We start from the raw sequence: 23053 nt of genomic DNA on the forward strand, positions 1-23053 counted from the left end.
TAACAGAATACCTTTCCTTGGTCACACACACAAAACAAATGTTTTAAAACATTTTCAATAAACAAAATAAAAAAAATGTGCAACTCCCCAGTGTCCAACTCATGTATCAATCTTCTCAAACAATCCAATTTACCATTATGACTGCAAACCACTGAGTTTCAATCAACAATGGGAAAAAAGAGACAAAATGACACTCATTCCTTTACTAGTACCATATGCAGTACTAGTAAATGAATAAGCAGTATGCTGTCAACTTATCTTAATCATTGTTTTCGCTAAACTGCTTCTCCTCTTCATTCAACAGCACCCTATTTCAATAGCTCCTTCATCAGGGATGCTAGTGCTTACTTTCTTTCCACTTTGTCCCTGATGAAAGAGCTAATGGAGTATATGCCAGTGTAGGGGCATGTGCACAGATGCAGGCTGGCCTGGACAGTTCTGGGCCAGACCCTCCAGGTGGGTGCTAGGGGTAATGCTAAGGTCTTACATGACAGACCCCCCCCCCCCTACCCTTCCTCCCCAAAATAACTGTAACTAGGGAGCAGTAGAGGATTCAGTGTCTGAAGGTCACATAAAGGGCTGGAGGTGGGAGAAGTATAAGAAACTTCAGTCCCCATTGAGCCACAGTCCCAACACACACATGCTTCACTCATACAGTATTAAGGCCAAACAAATTCTGCATCTACAGAACACCTCTGGCCCTCCTCCAACAATGGGTGCAGAGCAGAGCTAGAAAAATTTCCTATAAAATTAACCATGTAAAAAGATTTCTGATTCTAGCGTAATCTCACTAACAGCAACATAAACTCTCTCAGCACCAGTCATATTGTGAAATAATATAACTACAAACAAGTCACTTAGGACCTAGAGCAAATCTAACTTCCAAAACAAAGGCCACAAACTATGAAAAAAGCAGTGCCCTAAATATTATAGTGGGCCATAGAACTTCAATACAAGCCAAATTACTACAGATCGCTACATTAAAACAAAACAATCATGCTAAAAGAATACCTGGTCTTAGTCATATATGCAGAGCACAGATACAAAATACAGAATAACTGACCACAAACTAGAAATACAGTAGAAATATATAGACAGAAATTAAACTGAATCACCAGGAAGACAGAGCTTGTATGTGGCACAACACCAGAGATAAGAGATGCATTTCCCTCTGTGCTGCCCAAAATATAAAATTAGCAGATGTTAGGGGTGGGGAGATGGGGTCCAATAGGGAAATTGTCCTTGACCCCTTAGCTAGAAAGAGCCCCAAGCCTGCCTGAAGCTGAAGAAGGCACAGGCTGGTAGTGGGTTTTGGGATCCCCTGCCAAATTTCTGCTCTACGCTCCACCCATGTCTAACACCAGCTCTGGTTTCTGTTTTCCTCTATCTTCTCTTAACTCTCTTGACAGTGTCTCTGTCCATTTGACATTTCTCCTTTCTCCATGTCCATCATCCTCCATCTCCCCTCTGGGTCTCTATCCTCCTCCCATGTTCAGCATCTCACTTTCCTGTGTCATATTACCCTCCCCCCATTTTCAGCATCGCTCTTTCCTGTGTCCCTATCCTCTTCCCATGTTCATCATCTCCGCTCCCTGTGTCTCTGTCCTTCTCCCATATTCAGCATCTCCCTTCCCGATGTCCCAATCTTCCCATGTCCTGAATCTCCCTTTTGTGTCTATATCCCTCCTCCTGTATTCAGCATCACCCCTTTGTGTCCCTATCCCACCATATTCAACATTGCTCTTGTGTTTGTCTCCCATGCCACCTTTTCAGTATCATCCCTGGGTCCCTATTCCCCCTTATATCCAGCATCACCCCTTTGTGTCCCTATCGCTATGCCCCCTACCATATCCTGAATCTCCCCTCTGTGTCCATAATCCCCCCATATCCAGCATTAACCCTTTGTATCCCTACCCCCTCCCTATCCAGCATCACCCATCTGTGTATATGGCCATATGCTCCTCCCATACCCACATCTCTCTTCTGTATCCCTATCCCTCCCTGTGTCCAGTCTGTACCTTCTCTGCTCTTCCCCAGCCCCCCCCCCCCCTTAGTCCGGCATCTCCCCATTCTCTCCTGGGTTCCCTCACCTATAGTCCAGTATCTCTCCTGTCCTCCAGGTCTGATTCTATCCTGTCCCTCTCCTTCCTACAGGTCCAGCTCTGTTCTGTCCCCCTCCACCCATAGGTCCAGCCCTTCTCATGTCCCCCTCTCCACACAGGTCCTGCACCTCTCCTCCCTCCTTTCACTTTCCTGTGACTCCATTGCCTCTACCTTCTTCCCTCAAGGCAAGTCCAGCACCTCTTCCTCTTCCTCTCTCAGCCCCTCTGTGAAGGCAGCACTGCTCCCTCTTCCTCCCTCAGCCCCCCCTCACAAATGCAGCACATCTCCTTCTCCTTCCCTCTGCCCCCCTACAGGCACAACATTTATCTCTCAGACACCCCCCTGGATCCTTAAAATTTAACTTCTTTGGGCAGCAGCAGTGGTCACACGGTGTTTGGGCTATGCCCTGGGTCCTTCCCTCTGCCACTATCTGCCCCTTTGATGCAACTTCCTCTTTAAGCGTGGGCAGAAGGATCCAGGGGATGGCCCAGGCAGTGTGTGAATGTTGCTGCTGTTGCCGCCCTTGCCCTGCCCTGCCCAGCCCAAAGAAGTTAAGTTAAAAAGGACCAGGGGGGGCTGTTATGAGGGGAGTGACTAAGATAGTGGCACAATAGCCTGGTGGTTTGTACCTCTGATAGAGTAGTCCCGGAATTGTTTTTTGTTTCCTCTGAAAGGAGTTCTAGAGGCCGTTCCCTCCCTGGCCAGAGCTTCTTCACCAGTTCAACAGATGCTTGAGTGAAAAGTATTTGGCAGGTCCTATAGAGGCTGGATACAATGGTTTCAAAATCTAATCTAATCTAATCTGGCACTTAATAAACCACTTATTTCCTTGAATGGGCCCAAAGCGGTGTACAACAATAATGCTTAAACATACAGTTGCATAATTACAGATACAATTTACACATCAATAAAAAATAAACAGGTCAATTATATAGCATGCACTACTAAGTATATTCATGAAACAAAAATGTTTTAAGATTCTTACAAAATAAGTCATAGGAACTTTTTAATCTTGGATCTGATGAGTTCCAGGAATGAGTTGCTCGATAGGAGTATGTGTTCATGGTTACAGTTAGATGTTATATGTTTAATGACTGGGTATATAAAAAGATTACTTTCCTTAATTCTAGATGTCAAATGAAAAGTAGAACAGTTCAACAAAGCATATAGGTAAGTAGGACCCTGACCATTTAAAGACTTAAAAACCAGGCACAATATCTTATACACTATCCTGACTTTTACCGCTAACCACTGCAACTTCCGGGAAAAAACTAAAAACTAACCTGTTTAAAAAGGCATACCCTATCAATCCAACATAAATGCCTGATCTCTGCAACACAACAAAACTAAAGTATGTAATGGACATAACACAACTCTTCCGTTGTACGATTCCCTAATGTGGCTATACCACATGAACTTTATCTTACCACAACATCACTTTGTATTTGTTCACACCGGAGTCTGCAAACGCATCTCCGGTACTATGTAAACCACATTGAGCCTACAAATAGGTGGGGAAATGTGGGATACACATGTAACAAATAAAATAAAAATAAATACATAAAACTCATTCCGCAATGGTGCAACTATCATATTTATGAGTCCAAAGATGAACTTAGCAGTGGTGCTATGTAGCAGTTGCAATCTAGCTAATTGTTTCTGGGGCAATCCTACGTAAACTGAATTACAGCAGTTCAACTGCGACGATACAAACGCCTGTACCAGCAAAGCAAAATATTACCTATAAAAATAGGACCAAATGGATCTCAGTTGCCTTACACAAGAAATCTCCAATCTTGTTAGTAATGTTGCCTTGCTGCTGAAAAATATAAAGTTAAGCAAGGTTGTTTTGAGCAAGTACAGCAAACACAAACTGAAGATGAACAACTTAAAGAAACAATGGCAGCAATGGTCAAGGATAAGATTATAATTCACCATAAAATAGAACAAATTGAGAACTACCAGTCCATAGGAGATTGTCTCATTTTGGGGTCTTAGAGGTTACTTGTTTTCTTTCTGTAAGGGGTATTAGATATAAGCAAGTCTTAGAGACTTCATTTTCCTTTCAGACAATTTCCATACGGAATAATTTACCACCTTATATTAGATTGCAGAGCTCTTACTTTTTATTTTCGTAAACAGCTGAAAACATTTTATTTTGTAAGCTCCTTTGAGCAGGGACCGTCCTTTTTTGTTAATTTGTACAGCGCTGCGTAACCCTAGTAGCGCTCTAGAAATGTTAAGTAGTAGTAGTAGTAGTAGTATTTTGTAAGCATTTAGCAGATAAGATAGGACTTGTCTTTAAGTTAGGATTTCTGAGAAATTGTATAATTATTTTTATGTTTCTATATCCCAGACATTGCACTGGTCTCTTTTATTTATTTATTACATTTATATCCCACATTTTTCCGCGTATTAGTAGGCTCAATGTGGCTTACAAAGTTCCGGAGAACTTTGTGAGGGATATGCATTACATCCCCATGAGAGAATCTGAAGGCATTCCGGTATCAGTTCTAGTAGCCTTGCCTCTGCTGAAACCAAAAGAAACTGAAACAATCTCTTCCAGCCCTGAGCCTCCCTACAGTCAAGGCTGGAGGTCAACAGTGATGCCAACAGACAGCACAGTGACTTCCCATTTGATTTCAAGGCTAAGTGTTTTAATTTATCCAGTGCAGTGTTTTCATTTGATAAGCTATTCCACCTGTTGAAATATATGCTGGTTGTATAATTTAATTTTGTTTAATGAAGTGGAAAAATGTAATGCCCCAGTAATCCTGACCAGGATTTGCTTGTGCCTCCTGTTCAGTTTCACTTTGACTCCATCCCAGGTTTTGGAGGTACAGGATGACACCACTAACCTACCTGAGTCTGACTTTCAGGCTCAGTGCAAACACATATGCAGATTAAGGAAGCAGGAAAGCTCTGCACAATCCATCCAGTGTGCCCAACAAGGTGGTCAAAGCCACACCTGCCACTCTGTTTATGTTATAGTCACTCATGATTAAACATAGGTTGGCAATTTGCCATAATGCCAACCGCGTATAGGCAGTTAAATAAGATACAGTCTTGGGACAATATCCAGCTCATTTTCGAAAGACAAGGACGCCCATCTTCCGACATAAATCGGAAGATGGGCGTCCTTCTCACAGGGTCGTCCAAATCGGTATAATCAAAAGCCGATTTTGGACGTCCCTAACTGCTTTCCGTCGCAGGGACGACCAAAGTTCAAGAGGGCGTGTTGGAGGTGTAGTGAAGGCGGGACTTGGGCATGCCTAACACATGGACGTCCTCGACCCATAATGGAAAAAAAAGGGCGTCCCTGATGAGAACTTGGACAACTTTACCTGGTCATGTTTTTCTTACGATCAAGGCACGAAAAGGTGGCCGAAATGACTAGATGACCTCCCCTTACGCCCCCAGTGGTCACTAACCCCCTTCCACCCTCAAAAAATATCTTTCAAAATATTTTTTGCCAGCCTTTATACTAGCCTCAGATGTCATACTCAGGTCCATCACAGCATGTAGGTACCTGGAGCAGTTTTAGTGGGTGCAGTGCACTTCAGGCAGGCAGACCCAGGCCCCTCCCCCTCCCTACCTGTTATGTTTATGGAGGAAACAGCGAGCCCTCCAAACCCCACCAGAAACCCACTGTACCCACATCTAGGTGCCCCCTTCACCTGTAAGGGCTATGGTAGTGGTGTACAGTTGTGGGTAGTGGGTTTTAGGGGGGGTTTGGGGGGCTCAGCAGACAAGGTAAGGGAGCTATGTTCCTGGGAGCAATTTATGAAGTCCACTGCAGTGCACCCTAGGGTGCCCGGTTGGTGTCCTGGCATGTGAGGGAGACCAGTGCACTACAAATGCTGGCTCCTTCCATGACCAAAGGGTTTGCATTTGGTCGTTTCTGAGATGGGCGTCCTTGGTTTCCATTATCGCCGAAAATTAGAAATGACCAAGTCTAGGGAAGACCTATATTTCAAGATTTGGGCGTCCCCGACCATATTATCGAAACAAAATATGGACGTCCATCTTGTTTCGATAGTGCGGGTTTCCCCACCCCTCCATCTGGACGTTTTGCGAGGACGTCCTCAACAAAACATGGGCGTCCCTTTCGATTATGCCCCTCTATATGTTATAACCAAAAGCATTGCTAACATTATTTAACTTATTAATTTCAACATTAAAATGTCTTCCTCTCACTCGTAGCATCCTCCTGTCTGTAAACTCCATGTGTTAACAAATGTATTTAAGTCAATCTCAAGTTTTGGCCTTTATTTCTTTAACACTGCGCTGGGATCTGTTCTGTTAGACTCATCTTATGATTGGTGTAGCTTAGAGGACAGGCCCTCTCTTTTCCTCAGTTGCAGTGCCTCTTCTTCCTCTTTCATGCATATCTTTCTCTGCTACTTCCTTCTTTCCCAACATCTCCCCATCTCCTTTTCTCTTTTTGGGGGGTCCATTTCTCCTTTTGCTCTCTGTCTTCATCTCCTACATTTACTATCTTTCTCCAGGTTCTTTCCTCCTTCTTTATTTCTTAACTCCTTTAGCTTTTCCCTCTGCCACTCTCTTACCCCTCTACTGTCTTACCCTTCCAACCTCTTTTCCCTTTATTCCTTTATCCCCATCCTACCTCCTCCCAAACAGCATCAACTACTGTTGCCAAATTTTCAACAACAACAAATTGCCATATGCTCCTTCACCTATATCTCACCCCCATTCTACAGTCAGTGCTTAACTGCAGACCTTCTATATCCCACAGACATTTTCTTTTTCAGGATAGACTGGATCCGTCAGGCTGGCAAATTTTCAACTGTTAGCAATCCTAACAGCGGTACCCCAGGTTTGCTGTACTGCAAAATTATATTTTGCTGCAGGGATGCAGCTTAATTCCTAATGGGCCAAATTAACTAGTCACACAAAACAAAATTAAAGAGATTTAAATGCCTACAATATAAAATAAAATGGCAAAGGCTATAGGTAAATGTACTGTGCAGCTAGATTCCTCCATGAGCAAACAACCAGGGTTGACAGGTGGAAAATTTTTTTCCCACCCAAACGAGCCCAAATCCAGCCCAAAACCCGCCCAAAGTCAAACCCCGCCCTTGAAACCCCCACCCCCGCGTCATCACCCCGGCCCCGCCGTCATCACCCCTGCCCCCGCCGTCATCGGCCCCGCCCAGAACGTCACTAATCCCGCCCAAAACGTCACTAACCCCGCCCAAAAGACCCAAAACAAGCCCAAAAAACCGCAACCCGCCGCGGAAAACCGCCCAATTGGGCGGTAAAACCGCCCACCTGGCAACACTGCAAACAACCATCACTGGCTCTTCAAACAACTGCCTCTGAACTATATTAACAATGGACTTAATTGCTCAGTTGTTGAATTAGAGGAGACCTTCTATTGGCTATCATTCATTAATAGACTCTAAAAAACTAGCAATGTTATTGGTCATCAAGTACAAATTTGAGCTTTTCCCATTGGTTATCATAGAGCCATTTATGAAGGGTAGAATGATTCTAATTGGTTGTCACTTAAAGACTCTAAATCAAGGAACAGTCTTGGCTTCTATTTTTTTGTCTCCTAGCAACATAATGTTTTTTTTGTTGTTGTTGTTTTGCTTTTTCTTTTTTTTTTTTTTTTAACCTTAAGCAGGAAACATTGTTCAGGGCAGATTGTGAACTCATATTTAATCCATGAGGTATGGTTTTAACTGTTTGCTCCTATATTATACATTTTACCTGAAGCCTGGTTTATAATAACAACAAGGCCCCCACCCCCAACCCACTACACTTTTGCTATCCCCATTAAGTGGTTCCTCTCTTTGTCTATACCTCTCTCTAATGTCTTTTTACTTTGCCATATATGCCAATGAGGATATTTCAGGCTAGTCTGGTATTTCTGACCTTGGCTTTGGAATGAATGGGTTTATTAGTTTTAGGTGATTTTCATTGGCATGTGGAATATTCTAGTCATAAATATGCTGCTACCTTGTTGGCTGCCTTGTCTTGAGCTCCACAACATTAACTCTCCTACAGAGCAGGTCATACTTTAAACTTACTGGGAGTATCTTCCCATGTAACCGAGGCTAGTGACACTCAAGATTTAAAAAAACTGTCCGCTATTTGGTCTGATCATACATTGATGCCATTCACTCTGGTAAAAAATAAAGTTGGTCACCGAGGCTACTCATGATACAATTTCCCAGAAACAAGGAAGATGACTTCAGGATCTATTCTATGTGTATATTACTTCATTAAGACCAGAGTCTGTAAAAGTAGATTAATCACTGGAACCAGCTGCTAAAATCATGAATTACAGGCTCAGAAAAAATAGTGTGAATGATAGAAAAGAGTTGTAGACATTTGAAGACACTAGAGTTATTAATTGAATGGTCCACTTGATTTAGCATTTTTGAAATAGTGATTTCTTCTAAGGAACTGTTTTTGAATTCTGATTTTATTTTTTAAATTACTCACAATCATTTGGTATTCAATAGACATATTCCTCCTATGCAGAACTGGCTGAAAGTTTTCATTATAAAGTCATGAATATTTGCATAGATTTAGAAAGAGATAGAGTCCAGTTGGACTCAGACATAATTTTTCGATATGATGTCTGAGTCCAACTGGACTTTTGCTCAAAACATCCAGAATCCAAATAGGAAATATGGCAATTTTGAAAACAGCAAAATGACTATCTTTTTTTTTTTTTCCAAAAATGGCCACTTGCTACATGTTTTTGTGCTCTGTGCATTTATCTATTTGGTCTATTTTTGAAAAAAACCCCATCCAAGTGAAAAATGCACAAAATCAAGCCCGCATTCTTAGTAGACTGGCCACACAGACATCCCTGCAGAGCTGTGGGGCACCCTAGGAGGCACTGCAGTGGACTTCACATAAAAGGTCCCAGGTGTACTCATATCACTGTTGCCCCCTTATATTGTATAGCGAGCCGTCCAAAACCCAGCAGAAACCTAGTGTACCCAACTGTACACCATTACAATAGCCTTTATGGCTGCAGATGTTACCTATATATGGGTAAAGTAGGTTTTTGGTGGATTTTGGAGGGCTCACACTTTCCACCACAAGTGTAACAGAGTGGATTATTGGCCTGGGTCCCCTTTTCCACTGTGCACTGCACTGACCACTAGGCTACTCCAGGGACCTATTATAGGCTAAACAACACAGGAAAACAGTTATAATATGCAGTGTTGTAGTGAAGGCGGCTGACACCCGGGGCGGATCGCCGCTGTGCCCCCCCCCCCCGAGTGCAGCATGGTGCCCTCCCCTCCAGCACGCACCCTCTCCCCCCCCCCCCCCGGAACGCAGTTTTAATTGATTTAAAAGCGAGAGGCGGCCGGGAGGGCCGATCCGCCCCCGAATCCACGTCGCTGGGAGCTGCGTCGGCTCCGTTGGTTCCTTGCTCTCTCTGCCCCGGAACAGGAAGTAACCTGTTCCGGGGCAGAGGGAGCAAGGAACCAATGGAGCGGACACCCCCCCCCCCCCCCAGCGGCGTGCACCCGGGGCGGACCGCCCCACCGCCCCCCCCCCCCCCCCCGCCCTTCCTAGGCCACTGATAATATGTCTCCAAAATCAGAAGCTCAGGTCACACAAAAACATTGGGGGTTTTTTTGTCCAACATGAAGAACATCACTGTCCACACAGTAAACACTGACAAACATTGGTCATGCATTGCATATTGTCTGTTAGTGAAATGATTCCATGACTACCCCAATCTAAAGAGTGTTTAGAGAAACGCATTTGTGGGCAAACAGAGAAGAATTAGCATAAATCAATTTAAATTCTTATCTATTGTCCATTGGGCACAGAATATCTCTTTTCTAAGCAGAAGTGAAATCCTTGGAAAGAGCTGACTTGATTGCTTTGATTAAGTTCCATGCAGATAGCGGGAGTGGATGGCAAAATCTGAATGCAGCTTTATGGTGTTGTTTAATTTGTCTGTTGGTCCTGCCTCATAGGCCATTCTTTCTACAGTCCGTTCCATCAATTTCCTGCTCTTTGATCGACATCTGCTGGGAATCTCCTTGAGGAAAATTTGACTGTAAATCTGCTACAATGACTGATCAGTTCCTAGGGACCTGGAAATTGTCCGACAGTGAAAATTTTGATGAGTTCATGAAGAACTTAGGTAAGCCATCAATATGTTTTTTTTCCCCCTTTCTTACCATAGGTATTCATAGTAACATAATAGCAGAGTAGACAGCAGCAGAAATAGACCAAGTGGCCTGTCCAATTTTCCAGTTGTTTCTGTCCACATTACAAGGCTATATTCCAAGCTGCTAGTAATAGAGCATGATCCCTTCTAAGATATCACTGTATTCAGGACAGAATTTGCCATCTTCCTACTTTCTGCTCCTTCATCTTGGACAGATAAGCATACTAATAATTCTATAAGTGGGCGCCCACGTTTTGGCACCACGGTGCCATACAGTGAGGACCTGTTCTATAAGAGAATCTGAGCATCTGGATTCCATTTTAGAATAATAACCTGGCATTGGTGCACCCACATGTAGACCTGGCATATCTGTGGTTGTGTAAATGGGCTGCAGCACGTGTAATAATCAGTATTCTGTAAGTTGTGTGCATAAATGGCAGCTCCACTCATGTGAACGCGCCTTTCACATTTATATGCTATGCTACTTTTGTGCACTCTTTCAGAATAGCACTTAATGGCCCTGATGCCACTTAGGTGCAAGTGTAAATATACCCACTAGTATGTAATACATTTACGTACTGGGCATCCAAATGGCAGATGACGTTTAATGTGAGCAAGTGCAAAGTGATGCACGTGGGAAAGAGGAACCCGAACTATAGCTACTTAACGCAAGGTTCCACGTTAGAAGTCAGCGACCAGGAAAGGGATCTAGGTGTCATAGTCGATGATACGTTGAAACCCCCTGCTTGGCGTACGGTGGCGGCTAAGAAAGCAAATAGAATATTAGGTATTATTAGGAAAGGAATGGAAGACAAAAAAGCGGATGTTATAATGCCTTTGTTTCGCTCCATGTACTGTATCTCTAATCTTAGATGTACCATACTCCACTCTCAGCTTCTATGAGAGCTTTATACAGTACATATAAATTGGCAGATTACTGGCAATTATATTTCCAGTTTGGGCCTGCCTTAAGTAAAACAGCTAGTTGGTGAGCCTTCCCTGAGCTCAAGGCTTTCATATCTGTCAAACATTAACTATTTGAGCAGGAAACTTGGTAAATCTGTGGGCTTCCTACTGACTTTGGGCCAGGGCATGTGCCTAGTTTAACTATGCATGAATCCTATCCCACTTGGAACAAGAAGGCTTTCCAGAGTTTCATAAAGTGTAGTAAGCTTATTGCAAACCGAAGTTTCTGTGGAAGATAATTCCACAATTAAAGTCTTTTTATCCATGTCTACTAGTTTATAGTAGATTTAGAAGGAATCTACACCAAGGACTGTTAAGACATGTGAAACATTGTTTCTAGTTGATAATAATTCACATGAGATTCCAAAAATGCCAGCCCTCAGTAATATAATATCTTGAAATCATTAAGGGGCCCTAATATTAAGCTGTGATATAAAATGGGTTTAGGGACCGATTTTATATATGGCACTGAAAAAATCAGCAGCAAACAAAAATGCGCTTAGCACTATTCTATAAACCACATCTAAAGTTAGGCACGGTTTATAGAATACATGTAGCGCCCATCCCTGTGACTAAAATTTAGGAGCGACCATTTATGCCAGCTAAAACCTGGTGTAAATATCCACGGCCTCTAAATTAGGCATGAATTGGACATATTCTACTACTACTACTTATCATTTCTATAGCGCTACTAGACGTACGCAGCGCTGTACATTTGAACATGAAGAGACAGTCCCTGCTCGACAGAGCTTATAATCTAATTAGGACAGACAAACAGGACAAATAAGAGATAAGGGAATTACTAAGGTGAGGATGATAAAATAAGGGTTCTGAACAAGTGAACAAGGGTTAGGAGTTAAAAGTAGCATCAAAAAGGTGGGCTTTTAGCTTAGATTTGAAGACGGCCAGAGATGGAGCTTGACGTACCAGCTCAGGAAGTCTATTCCAGGCATATGGTGCATGTAAAGTCTATTCCAGGCATGTAAAGTCTATTCCAGGCATATGGTGCATGTAATTTTTAGGAACGCCCATGACCCATCCATGCCCTCTCCATGGCCACACCCCCTTTTGAGATCTGCGCTCTAGAATTTACGCACATCACTTTACAGAATACACTTAGAAAGTTGTGCGCATAAATTCTAATTAGTGCCAATTAGTGCTGATGATTGCTTATTATTAGCCAATTATTAACACCAATTGGCTTGTTAAGTAAGTTTGGCTGTACAGCCAAATTTGCGCATGCAACTTTAATCACCATATATAGAATCCGGGCCTTAGTGTATCCTAATATGGGACATTTCCCATGCCCTGAGGCCGTTTTTACTGTAGCTGTAAAATAGGCCTTTCTGTTTTATTTCTGCTCATTTTGTGCTAATTTTTACATTAGCGCATGGGACTGGCAAAAATATTAACATGGGAGCATTTCCTCCTATTTAGGAAATGTAAGGAGCTCCCACGTCAAGTCCATGCTAACCAGTCTATGAATGTGCTAGCTGGTTAACACTTCCAAGCCCATTCTCCACCTATTCCCCAGCCATGCCATGCCCCCTCCAAAAAACAAAGAGAAAATAAATAAATACCGCTCGGTTTGCGCACACAAAAAGAAATGCTATTGCAAGATGCTTTAGCGCATCTTACAGTGAGCATTTTTTGTGTGCTGAGTCTGCATTAGGGCATAGTGCACCTTAGTAAAAGGGCTCCAAAAAGTCTTAAATTTGGCTGTAAATATAATCAGAACTCACTTTAATGTTCTTGACTTACCAGTTTTGTTTTGTTTTTTTCCTGACCAGAGAGGCAGGCTGTGATGTTCTGTACCTTTAGAAGCATGCCTGTTTCTGAGAGAAACAGCTATAAAACACGTTACAGTAATTGAAGCACAGTGTCACTAATGCATGTATTAAAGCCGACTTTCATCCTAGCTTAAGGATTGTGAATATTTATAAAAATTCTATAAGTGGGCACCTAAGTGTTCTCACAGGTAACTGCAAAGAGAGCGTTGTCATGGGAGGGGCTTGGGTGTTTCCACTATTCATGCACACGCTATATAGAATGCTGATATTTACACAGGAGGCTCTTGAATAAACTAGACAGGCTGAAGATAGGACCCAAAGTGGTGAACTGGATTAGGAACTGGTTGACGGGCAGACGCCAGAGGGTGGTGGTAAATGGAGTTTGCTCAGAGGAGGGAAAGGTGAGTAGTGGAGTGCCTCAGGGATCGGTGCTGGGGCTGATTCTATTCAATATATTTGTGAGTGACATTGCCGAAGGCTTACAAGGTAAAGTTTGCCTATTTGCGATAACACCAAGATTTGCAACAGAGTGGACACCCCGGAGGGAGTGGAAAACATGAAAAAAGATCTGCGGAAGCTAGAAGAATGGTCTAACGTTTGGCAATTAAATTCAATGCGAAGAAATGCAAAGTGATGCACTTAGGGAGTAGAAATCCAAGGAAGACGTATGTGTTAGGCGGGGAGAGTCTGATAGGTACGGACGGGGAGAGGGATCTTGGGGTGATAATATCTGAGGACCTGAAGGCGACAAAACAGTGTGACAAGGCGGTGGCCATAGCTAGAAGATTGCTAGGCTGTATAGAGAGAGGTGTGACCAGCAGAAGAAAAGAGGTTTTAATACCCCTGTATAAGACGTTGGTGAGGCCCCACCTGGAGTATTGTGTTCAGTTTTGGAGGCCGTATCTTGCGAAGGATGTTAAAAAAATGGAAGCGGTGCAAAGAAAAGCTATGAGAATGGTATGGGATTTGCATTACAAGACGTATGAGGAGAGACTTGTTGACCTGAACATGTATACCCTGGAGGAAAGGAGAAATGGGTGATATGATATAGACGTTCAAATATTTGAAAGGTATTAATCCGCAAATGAACCTTTTCCGTAGATGGGAAGGCGGTAGAACTAGAGGGCAGGAAATGAGATTGAAGGGGGGCAGACTCAAGAAAAATGTCAGGAACTATTTTTTCACGGAGAGAGTGGTGGATACTTGGAATGCCCTCCCGCGGGAGGTGGTGGAGATGAAAACGGTAACGGAATTCAAACATGCATGGGATAAACATAAAGTAATCCTGCTCAGAAGGAAGGGATCCCCAGAAGCTTAGCCGAGATTGGGAGGCAGAGCCGGTGGGGGTAGACAGGGCTGGTGGTTGGGAGGCGGGGCTAGTGCTGGGCAGACTTATATGGTCTGTGCCCTGACAATGGCAGATACAAATCAAGGTAAGGTATATACAAAAAGTAGCACACGTGAAATTATCTTGTTGGGCAGACTGGATGGACCGTGCAGGTCTTTTTCTGCCATCATCTACTATGTTACTATGAGGGGCATAATCGAACGTCGCCGGCAAAATAGATCGCCGGCGATCTATTTTGGCGGCAACGCAACAGCTGGCCGGAACCGTATTATCGAAACAGATGGCCGGCCATCTTTTTTTTCGATAATACGGTTTATCCCAGCCAAATGCCAGAGTTTGCTCGGTTTGAGATGGCCGGTTTTGTTTTTCAGCGATAATGGAAAAAAGTGCCGGCCATCTCAAACCCATTTGGTCATGGGAGGAGCCAGCCTTTGTAATGCATTGGTCCCCCTCACATGCCAGGGCACCCTAGGGGGTACTTCTAAAAATGTTTCAAAAATACAAAAAAAGCTCCCAGGTGCATAGCTCCCTTACTTAGGGTGCTGAGCCCCCCAAATCCCCCCCCAAACCCACTCCCTACACCTCTACTCCATTACCATAGCCCTTATGGGTGAAGGGGGGCACTTACATGTGGGTACAGTGGGTGTTGGGGGGGGTTGGAGGGCTCAACACTTAGCACCACAACTGTAACAGGTAGGGGGGTGGACCTGGGTCTGCCTGCCTGAAGTGCACTGCACCCATTAAAAACTGCTCCAGGGACTTGCATACTGCTGTCAGGGACCTGGGTATGACATTTGAGGCTGGCATACAGGCTGGCAAAAAAGTGCTTTATTTTTATTTTTTTCGTGTGGGAGGGGGTTGGTGACCACTGGGGGACTACGGGGAGGTCATCCCCCATTCCCTCCAGTGGTCATCTGGTCAGTTGGGGCACCTTTTTGAGGTTTGGTCATGAAAATAAAAGGACCAAGTAAAGCCGGCGAAATACTGCTTAACGCCGCTTTTTGTTTTCCATTATCCACGAAAGCCGGCCATCTGGTAGCCACGCCCATGCCCGCCCATGCCCCGCCTTCACTTCGCCGGTGACACGCCCCTTTGAACTTTCGCCGGCGAGGCGACGGGAAAGCGGTGATGCTGTCAAAAAAGCAGCTTTCGATTATACCAATTTCGCCGCTTTTCCGAGATCGCCGGCCATCTCCTGATTTATGTCGGAAGTTGGCCGGCGATCACTTTCGAAAATGAGCTGGTATGTTACAATGAACCGCAGCATTTGGGCACCACCATTTCCACCAGCCATAGACATGGCGTAAGTGGTCGTGCCCTAAAGATAGATGCACTACTGTGTGCATGGGCTAGTATTGTATTACAGATCTGGTGCGTAAAAATGCGCCATTATAGGATGTTAGCTGAGCACCAAAATTTTAGGCACCTATATTTTAATGCTTTTTAAAGAATTGACCCCCTAGGTACCTACTTTTCTTTATAGATTAGGCACAAAATAGACACCATAAACAGCATCTATAGTGGGCACTTGCTATAGAATTACTCTAATAATCTCCAGGCTAGTCTTCATCAATGATTTGTACAGATTTATTTATTTTGTTTACTTGTTACATTTGTACCCCACATTTTCCCACCTATTTGCAGGCTCAATGTGGCTTACATAGTACCGTAAAGGCGTTCGCCAGTCGGTTAATAACAAATACAGGTTATATTGTGGTCGAAATGAGGTAGGTGTGTATTCGGCACCATGAGGATGGAAGGGATGAAGATTGTATATTGTCCAGTACGATCATTGGTTTTGCTGTGTTGCTGGGTGTGGGGATTTAGGTTGGATCGGTGGGGTAAGCCTTTTTGAAGAGGATGGTTTTTAGTGATTTCCTGAAGTTTAGATGGTCAGGGATTATTTTCACTGCTTTTGGGAGTCCATTCCATAGTTGTGCGCTTAAGTAGGAGAAGCTGGATGCATAAGTTGTTTTGTATTTCAGTCCTTTGCAATTTGGGTAATGTAGGTTTAGGTATGATCGTGATGATCCCATTCTGTTTCTGGTTGCTAGATCTATTATATATATATTACAACCTCCTTTTTTGACTGATTAAATCAGAATGCAGTCACAGTTACAGTCTACTTTATTCACTATATCGCTTAACCTCAGGTAAGAACAAAATGATGTACAATACGAATATGAAATCTAAAAAGAAAAGAATGCCACACAGCATAATAGGAAAGCACATCCAACCAGAATCAACCATACACACTACTTTCTAAAAACCCCAGGAATTCAATTGAAACCCACTAGGAAGGGGACCCCAAAGGCCGCTGTAAAAAAAGGTAGCCATTTCCTTAATGGAAGTAGTCTATTACTGACCAAAAAAAAGGGTAATTCTAGGCCTCAGCCTAGGCGTCCCAGTGCCATATGCTTGGGGCCTTATTCTATAAATTTACGCTTCTTAAGTTTATACTCCTAAATTACGAGCATACCCTATGCTGCAAAATAGATTATGCTCATAAATTAGGAGCATAAATTTAGGAGAATAATCTTTATAGAATAAGGCCCTTAGCACCAATACTATATTGGCATCTTGGCGTGAAGATTCCATTAGAAAATATTAGCATAAGGTTGGCATTGACACTCCCTTGTGCATTTGAACCCTCTTATGCCATGCCAGTGGCAGGTGTAAGTTGGCATGCCTAGGTGCCCCAAGGAATGCACACAGTTGATAGTATTCTATAAACTACACACCTAACTGGGAGTCACACCCATGTGTATGTACCCATCGCAGATAAGTGCTACCTTATAGAATAGCACCCAGTGCACGTAAACGCCTATCAATCTGATGCATGTAAGTGGCACCTACCTCTAGGCTCCACTTTATAAAATTGCCCCCAAAGGGCTAGATTCTTTATATGGTAGCAGAAAAAAATTACACCTAGGTGTATTCTTTAAAGTACACCAACATTTTATAGAATAGACTTAAATTTCTGTGTGGTATATAGAACACACCGAGCAGCTTGCCATGCAACCAAATTGGTTGTGGCCATTTAGACCACATTTTAGTTAGTGAAAATCCTGACACCTAAATTAGGCACAGTTTGGGTGTATTCTATAATAATGTGCATAGATTTTAGAAATGTCCACACACCACCCATACCCAACCCCCTTTTTCAACTATGCAACTTAGAATTTAGTCGCATCACTTTATAGAACACACGTAGCGAATTGTGCACGTAAACCTGAATGCCAGTTAGGGCTGATGATTGCTCATTAACATCCAGTTAACAGCACTGATTACCTAGTTAACCAATTAAGTTATGCGCATTGTTATAGAACATGCTTTGGTTTTCGTGTGGATCTTCAGGCACTACATATAGAATCAGGGGGAAAGTGTCTGTGAAAGTTTTTCCATCTGACAATCACCATGAATTCCAGACACTATGAAAAAGCAGCTGATAGTCAGTTTACACTGCTGCCATCCTTAATGTGATCTTACTTGATTACCATGTCTTTTTCCATAATATGCAATATAGACAGATTTTTTTGTGAATGTTTGAATGCAGGGGTCAGTTTGCCAGTAAGGAAAGTGGGCAATGTGCTGAAACCCACTATGACCATATCTAAGAGAGGGGATTTCTTTTTCATGAAGACAGAGACTGCATTCAAAACTACGGAAGTTGTATTCAAGTTAGGAGTGGAGTTTGAAGAAATGACGGCAGATGATAGGAAAGCCAAGGTGAGGGCAATCAAACAGTCTTTATTAAAAGAAACTTAGATGATTAAAGTTAAATTTAGCCTCAATTTTGCACAATATTTAGATAAACAAATCTAAAAAAAAATCCAATTGAAATGTACCCTCAAGAAGTCGAAGTTTCATCCTTTATTTTATTAAATGAATGACATACTTTGCAAATTGATTCTCACTTTCATTCTTATTTGTGTACAGTAGAAGTCTTCTGACCTGGGTGCAATGCTCTGCATCTGTGTGGATTACCATGTGTGTCATTTAGATTTGATTGTTTTTTTCTGCATAGACTGTGATAACTTTTGAGGATGATGCACTGATTCAGACACAGAAGTGGGATGACAAGGAAATAATTATAAGAAGGGAAGTGCTAGATGAACAAATGATAGTGGTAAGTAATATATTCTAGACATGAAACTTCTGAAGAGCCATTTGAGTGTAACCTTTATAAACTGAAAATAATCTTCAGACCAGTATATTAAATGAAATGTTGGAGCTTGAACACCAGGACATTCTTTTTGGTCAGGCATTCCCATTAGAATAGATGATTCTGGATGATAGACCTCTGCTTGCTGCTCTCAGAAGAGATCATTCTCTTCGATGTGTCCATTCTTCCCTATGATGAAAAATATGAGAAAATTATTGTTAAGGAAGGTTTTTTTGCCGGCCACAAAATGTATTTCAGAATCTGAAGATCAACAGACCCTTCATTTACTATGCAGTGATGAATTTCTTTGCATAATCAAATTGCTTTAGAGAAGTTCTCAGCAGGAAATATTTTTCCTGGCTAATGGACATTTTTAATGTGTAATATGCAAGTTTGCTGTCACACAGAATTACTAATAGCAATACATTCTTGAAATATTCTTACTGTAATTCATGATTTGAATTAATGGACAGAGGTAGGATCCTGTTCCCCAGGGATGAATCACAGGCTACTGAAAAAAAAAAGGGGGTGGTGGATAAGGAAGGAAGGGTGGGAGAGTGAGGATAGAGTTAAGAAGAAAACATACAATAGATGGTTGAGATTTCTGTTATAGGGCAGGATATGAAACAAAAAACTCTACATACTATTTTGTGTTAGGAATGTTCGATAGATTTTTCGATACTTACAGTATACATAAATGTAAAATTAAATATACAATCTGGTTATAGTTCACTCTCTTGTTTTAACACAGCTAGATTTTCTTGCAAACAGAAATCTATGTTTACAAAAACTGTGCTAAAAATACTTAAACTTTTCAAATATTATAAGGTTGTGATCTATTGTAAACCAAAATAATGCTATGGGCAAACAGCACCACCTAAACTGTTCAAAATTGTCTGTTATGTACATATAAATTGCTCCTCCTGAAAGAAATCTTGATCAGATCGTAGGTCAGTAGTTCCCAAAACTGGCCCTTGAGGTACTCCAGCCAGCCAGGTTTTCAGGATACCCACAATGAATATTCATGAGAGAAATTTGCATGCACTGCCACCACTGCATGCAAATTTAAATTTATCTCATGAATATTCATTGTGGGTATCCTGAAAACCTGACTGGCCGGGGTGCCTCCAGGACCAGGTTTGGAAACCACTGTACTAGGTAATAAATTATGTTCTAAGAAATTGATTGCTTGCTGACTTGATGTATGTTTTTTCAGACTGTTGTAAGCCACATTGAGCCTGCCTGTGGATGGGAAATTGTGGGATATAAATGTTATAAACAAATAAATAAATGTTTTCTAGCTGGGGCATTAAAAACTGCTAGGGAATCACTTCTCTTCTTCCCAATTAACTTTCTTGCTTAATATGTACAATTTGGGAAAGAAAAATAGCAAACAGAATGCTAATATCTAGAATATTGTTGGCACAATTATCCTGAAGTTGAAAGTCATAATGGCTCTGATTTAGGGCCAGATTCAGTAAAGGGTGCCCAAATGTAGGTGCCGGAAAGATCCATACTAAACTCATATTCTGTAAATGGCGTTTCATGCCAAACATCCTTTATAAAATAGCACTTAGAGGCCCTTTTACTAAGCTGCGGTAAAAAGGGTTGCTTTTGCCGTGTGCTGAGGCTCTTTATACCGCAGCGGGTAAAAAAGCCGGAAAAAAAGACATGGCCATGTGGTAAGATTGCTCTTACCATGTGGTCATGGGGGGGGGGGGGGGGGGTGCACTTACCGCCACCAATAAGGGATCCCGCGCTAACCTAGTAGTAACCACATAGCACACGGCACTGCCCAATTACCACCAGGTAATCCCCTGTGGAAATATTTCCACTGGTGCCAGAAATGCCATGCGCTGCGGGTGAAACTACTGTTGGCGACCACGTTGGGCAGGTGGTAGCTCCAGATTGGCGTGCGGTAAGCCCACAGTAGACTTACAGCCACTTAGTAAAAGGGCCTCTTTGTGTCGATTCCAAGCTCAACTTTGGGCACAAGGATGCAACCCCGGAATTCTAAAACACCGCACCTAAATATTTGGAATGCTCCTGCCTCACCCGTTTCCCTCTTTTGGGTTATATGTGAGACACTTTATAGAATAGCGTGTAGGCATATGCATGTAAGTCAAATTAGTGTCAATTAATTTCAATAATTGGTGTCAATTGGCTCGTTAACTAATTAATTTGCACACAGATCTGCCCTGTGTCCAAATTTGTGTGCACTATAGAGAATCCATGGTTACTGTCTTCTTGCTGTCCTAAATTTATCTGGATAGTTATCCAGACAGTGGCCTGAACATTAACCTAGTAGGGATGAGCATTCATTGAAAATGGCACAGGAAATGGAGGTAACATTTTCTCATATTGTTTCATGTTGCATTAACCCCAAAATGACAGGAACCCCCCTCCCATTTTTTCCCTATTATCTGTAGTGCACACCATTACTGAAATTGTGCACTTTATTGCTCAAGATAGTATGCCTTAGTGCTCAATAGAGTGCACTATTTGCAATAGTGTGCACCATTGATAATACAGCCCTCAAAGCAAAGCAAAACACACACACAAAAATCATAAATAACCCTAAATAAATTGAAAAATATGAATGACACAGAAAACTAAACAAAATGACAGTTGTTGGCCCGCCCACCCCTACTGTCTGGATAGTTTTTGGGAACACCTACAGTTCACCCTTACTCTATTCCAGTATGACCTGGATAGTGCCTTGAGTGTCTGTGAAGATTTTCAATGGTACTATCCGGATAGTGTCACTGAAAAATTAATGGATTGGACCAGCCAGCAGTAGATATCCTGAAAACAAGTCCTGCTAGTGCTTTTAAATATCAGGGTCTTTGTCTTTTGTAAAACTAGGTTTTGTTTGGGATTTAACAAATTAAAGAATTTCAGTCAACCCCCTGACAATGGATATTCTCTCCTGCCTTACTTTGCATTGCAGTAATAACTTTAGAAATACACTGTAATTTACATCTTTTTTTTTCCCTTCTAGACATGCATCTTTGGTGATGTGAAATGTGTCAGAACCTATGACAGACTGTGAAGAATTCAGTTTGCTCTCCAGAATGGAATTTACTGTTGAGAAAAAACTCTTTTCAGCAAAGCTTGATTATATTGCCTCTTTTGTATCTCAAGTCTGCTTAGAGTGGAAGGGGGTATTGTAACGCACTGTTCTGGCTGGTGTTTTTAGCTAAACTTTTTGAAGACCTCAATTAAGTGTTGGTGGATTCCTGTTGTCAAATTTCTGAATTGTTTGCTTGGGGTACTTTTTCAGGGAAAGGGAATTTTGTTCATTATATGTGTACTAAATCAGGTAGATGTAAAATTTTGCCTTTTCTTACAATTCAAAAGGGTATATTGTGATCATCAGTGTTTGGAGTGGAGGAATATCCTAATGGTAAGATCAATTGCCTGAGAACCAGGTACAAAATTATGCACTCAAATTCAAAAACAAATATCCAGATAATGGCAGCCATTATTCAGCTCTTTGCATTAGCGATTCAATCCATGGATTTTCAGCAGGATTATCCGGATAGTGCTGTTGAAAATGCTGTCAGACCACCTCAGAACCATACAAAGAGGCATATTGTCAAAGCACTTAGACATAAAGTTACGTGAGTAACCTATGGAACTTTGTAAGTCTAAGTGCTTTGAAAATTTATTTATTTATTTATTTGTTACATTTGTATCCAGCAAAAATTAGCGGATCAATTTGAACAATTGCAGGAAAGTGAGTTAATAATGGATGAAGGAGAGGACTTTTTGTATCCCACATTTTCCCACCTATTTGCAGGCTCAATGTGGCTTACATAGTACCGTAGAGGCAATCGCCAATACTGGTTTGAACAAATACAAAGTGAGGTTGTGGTAAAGTAAGGTTCATATGTGAGAGACACATTGGGAAATGGTAAGGAGGAAGAGTCAAGTTATGTCCAGTATGAGCTTTGGTTTTGTTGTGCTGCTGGGTTTAGGCATTTAAGTTGGATCGTTGGGGTATGCCTTTTTGAATAAGGTAGTTTTTAGTAGTTTCCGGAAGTTCAGGTGGTCATATGTTGTTCTCACGGCGTTTGGTATTGCGTTCCATAGTTGTGTGCTTATATAGGAGAAGCTGGATGCATAGGTTGATTTGTATTTGAGACCTTTGCAGCTTGGGTGATGGAGATTTAGGTATGTTCTTGTTGATTTTGTTGTGTTTCTGGTTGGTAGGTCTATGAGGTCTGTCATGTATCCCGGGGCTTTTCCGTAGATGATTTTATGAACCAGGGTGCAGATTTTGAACGCAATACGTTCTTTGATTGGGAGCCAGTGCAGTTTTTCTCGTAGGGGTTTGGTGCTTTCGAATCTCGTTTTTCCAAATATAAGCCTGGCTGCTGTGTTTTGAGCAGTTTGGAGTTTCTTTATGATTTGTTCTTTACATCCCGCATAGATTCCGTTGCAGTAGTCCAGTTGGCTCAGTTCCATAGATTGTACCAAGTTGCGAAATATTTCCCTCTGGAAAA

At 42.1% G+C, this 23053-nt stretch overlaps 1 protein-coding gene across 1 annotated transcript; it reads left to right on the top strand.

Annotated features, from left to right (window-relative positions):
• The first annotated feature begins 3227 nt into the window (after nt 1–3227).
• LOC115460400 (myelin P2 protein-like) lies at nt 3228–22340 on the top strand. Its single transcript, XM_030190181.1, has 5 exons — nt 3228–3273; nt 10080–10249; nt 17937–18109; nt 18408–18509; nt 21547–22340. Exons 2-5 carry the CDS (start codon nt 10177–10179, stop codon nt 21595–21597), a joined length of 399 nt encoding a protein of 132 aa, XP_030046041.1. The 5' UTR covers nt 3228–3273; nt 10080–10176; the 3' UTR covers nt 21598–22340.
• The last annotated feature ends 713 nt before the right edge of the window (nt 22341–23053 follow it).

Source organism: Microcaecilia unicolor, chromosome 1 (genome assembly GCF_901765095.1).
Source record: "Microcaecilia unicolor chromosome 1, aMicUni1.1, whole genome shotgun sequence".
NCBI lineage: Eukaryota > Metazoa > Chordata > Amphibia > Gymnophiona > Siphonopidae > Microcaecilia > Microcaecilia unicolor.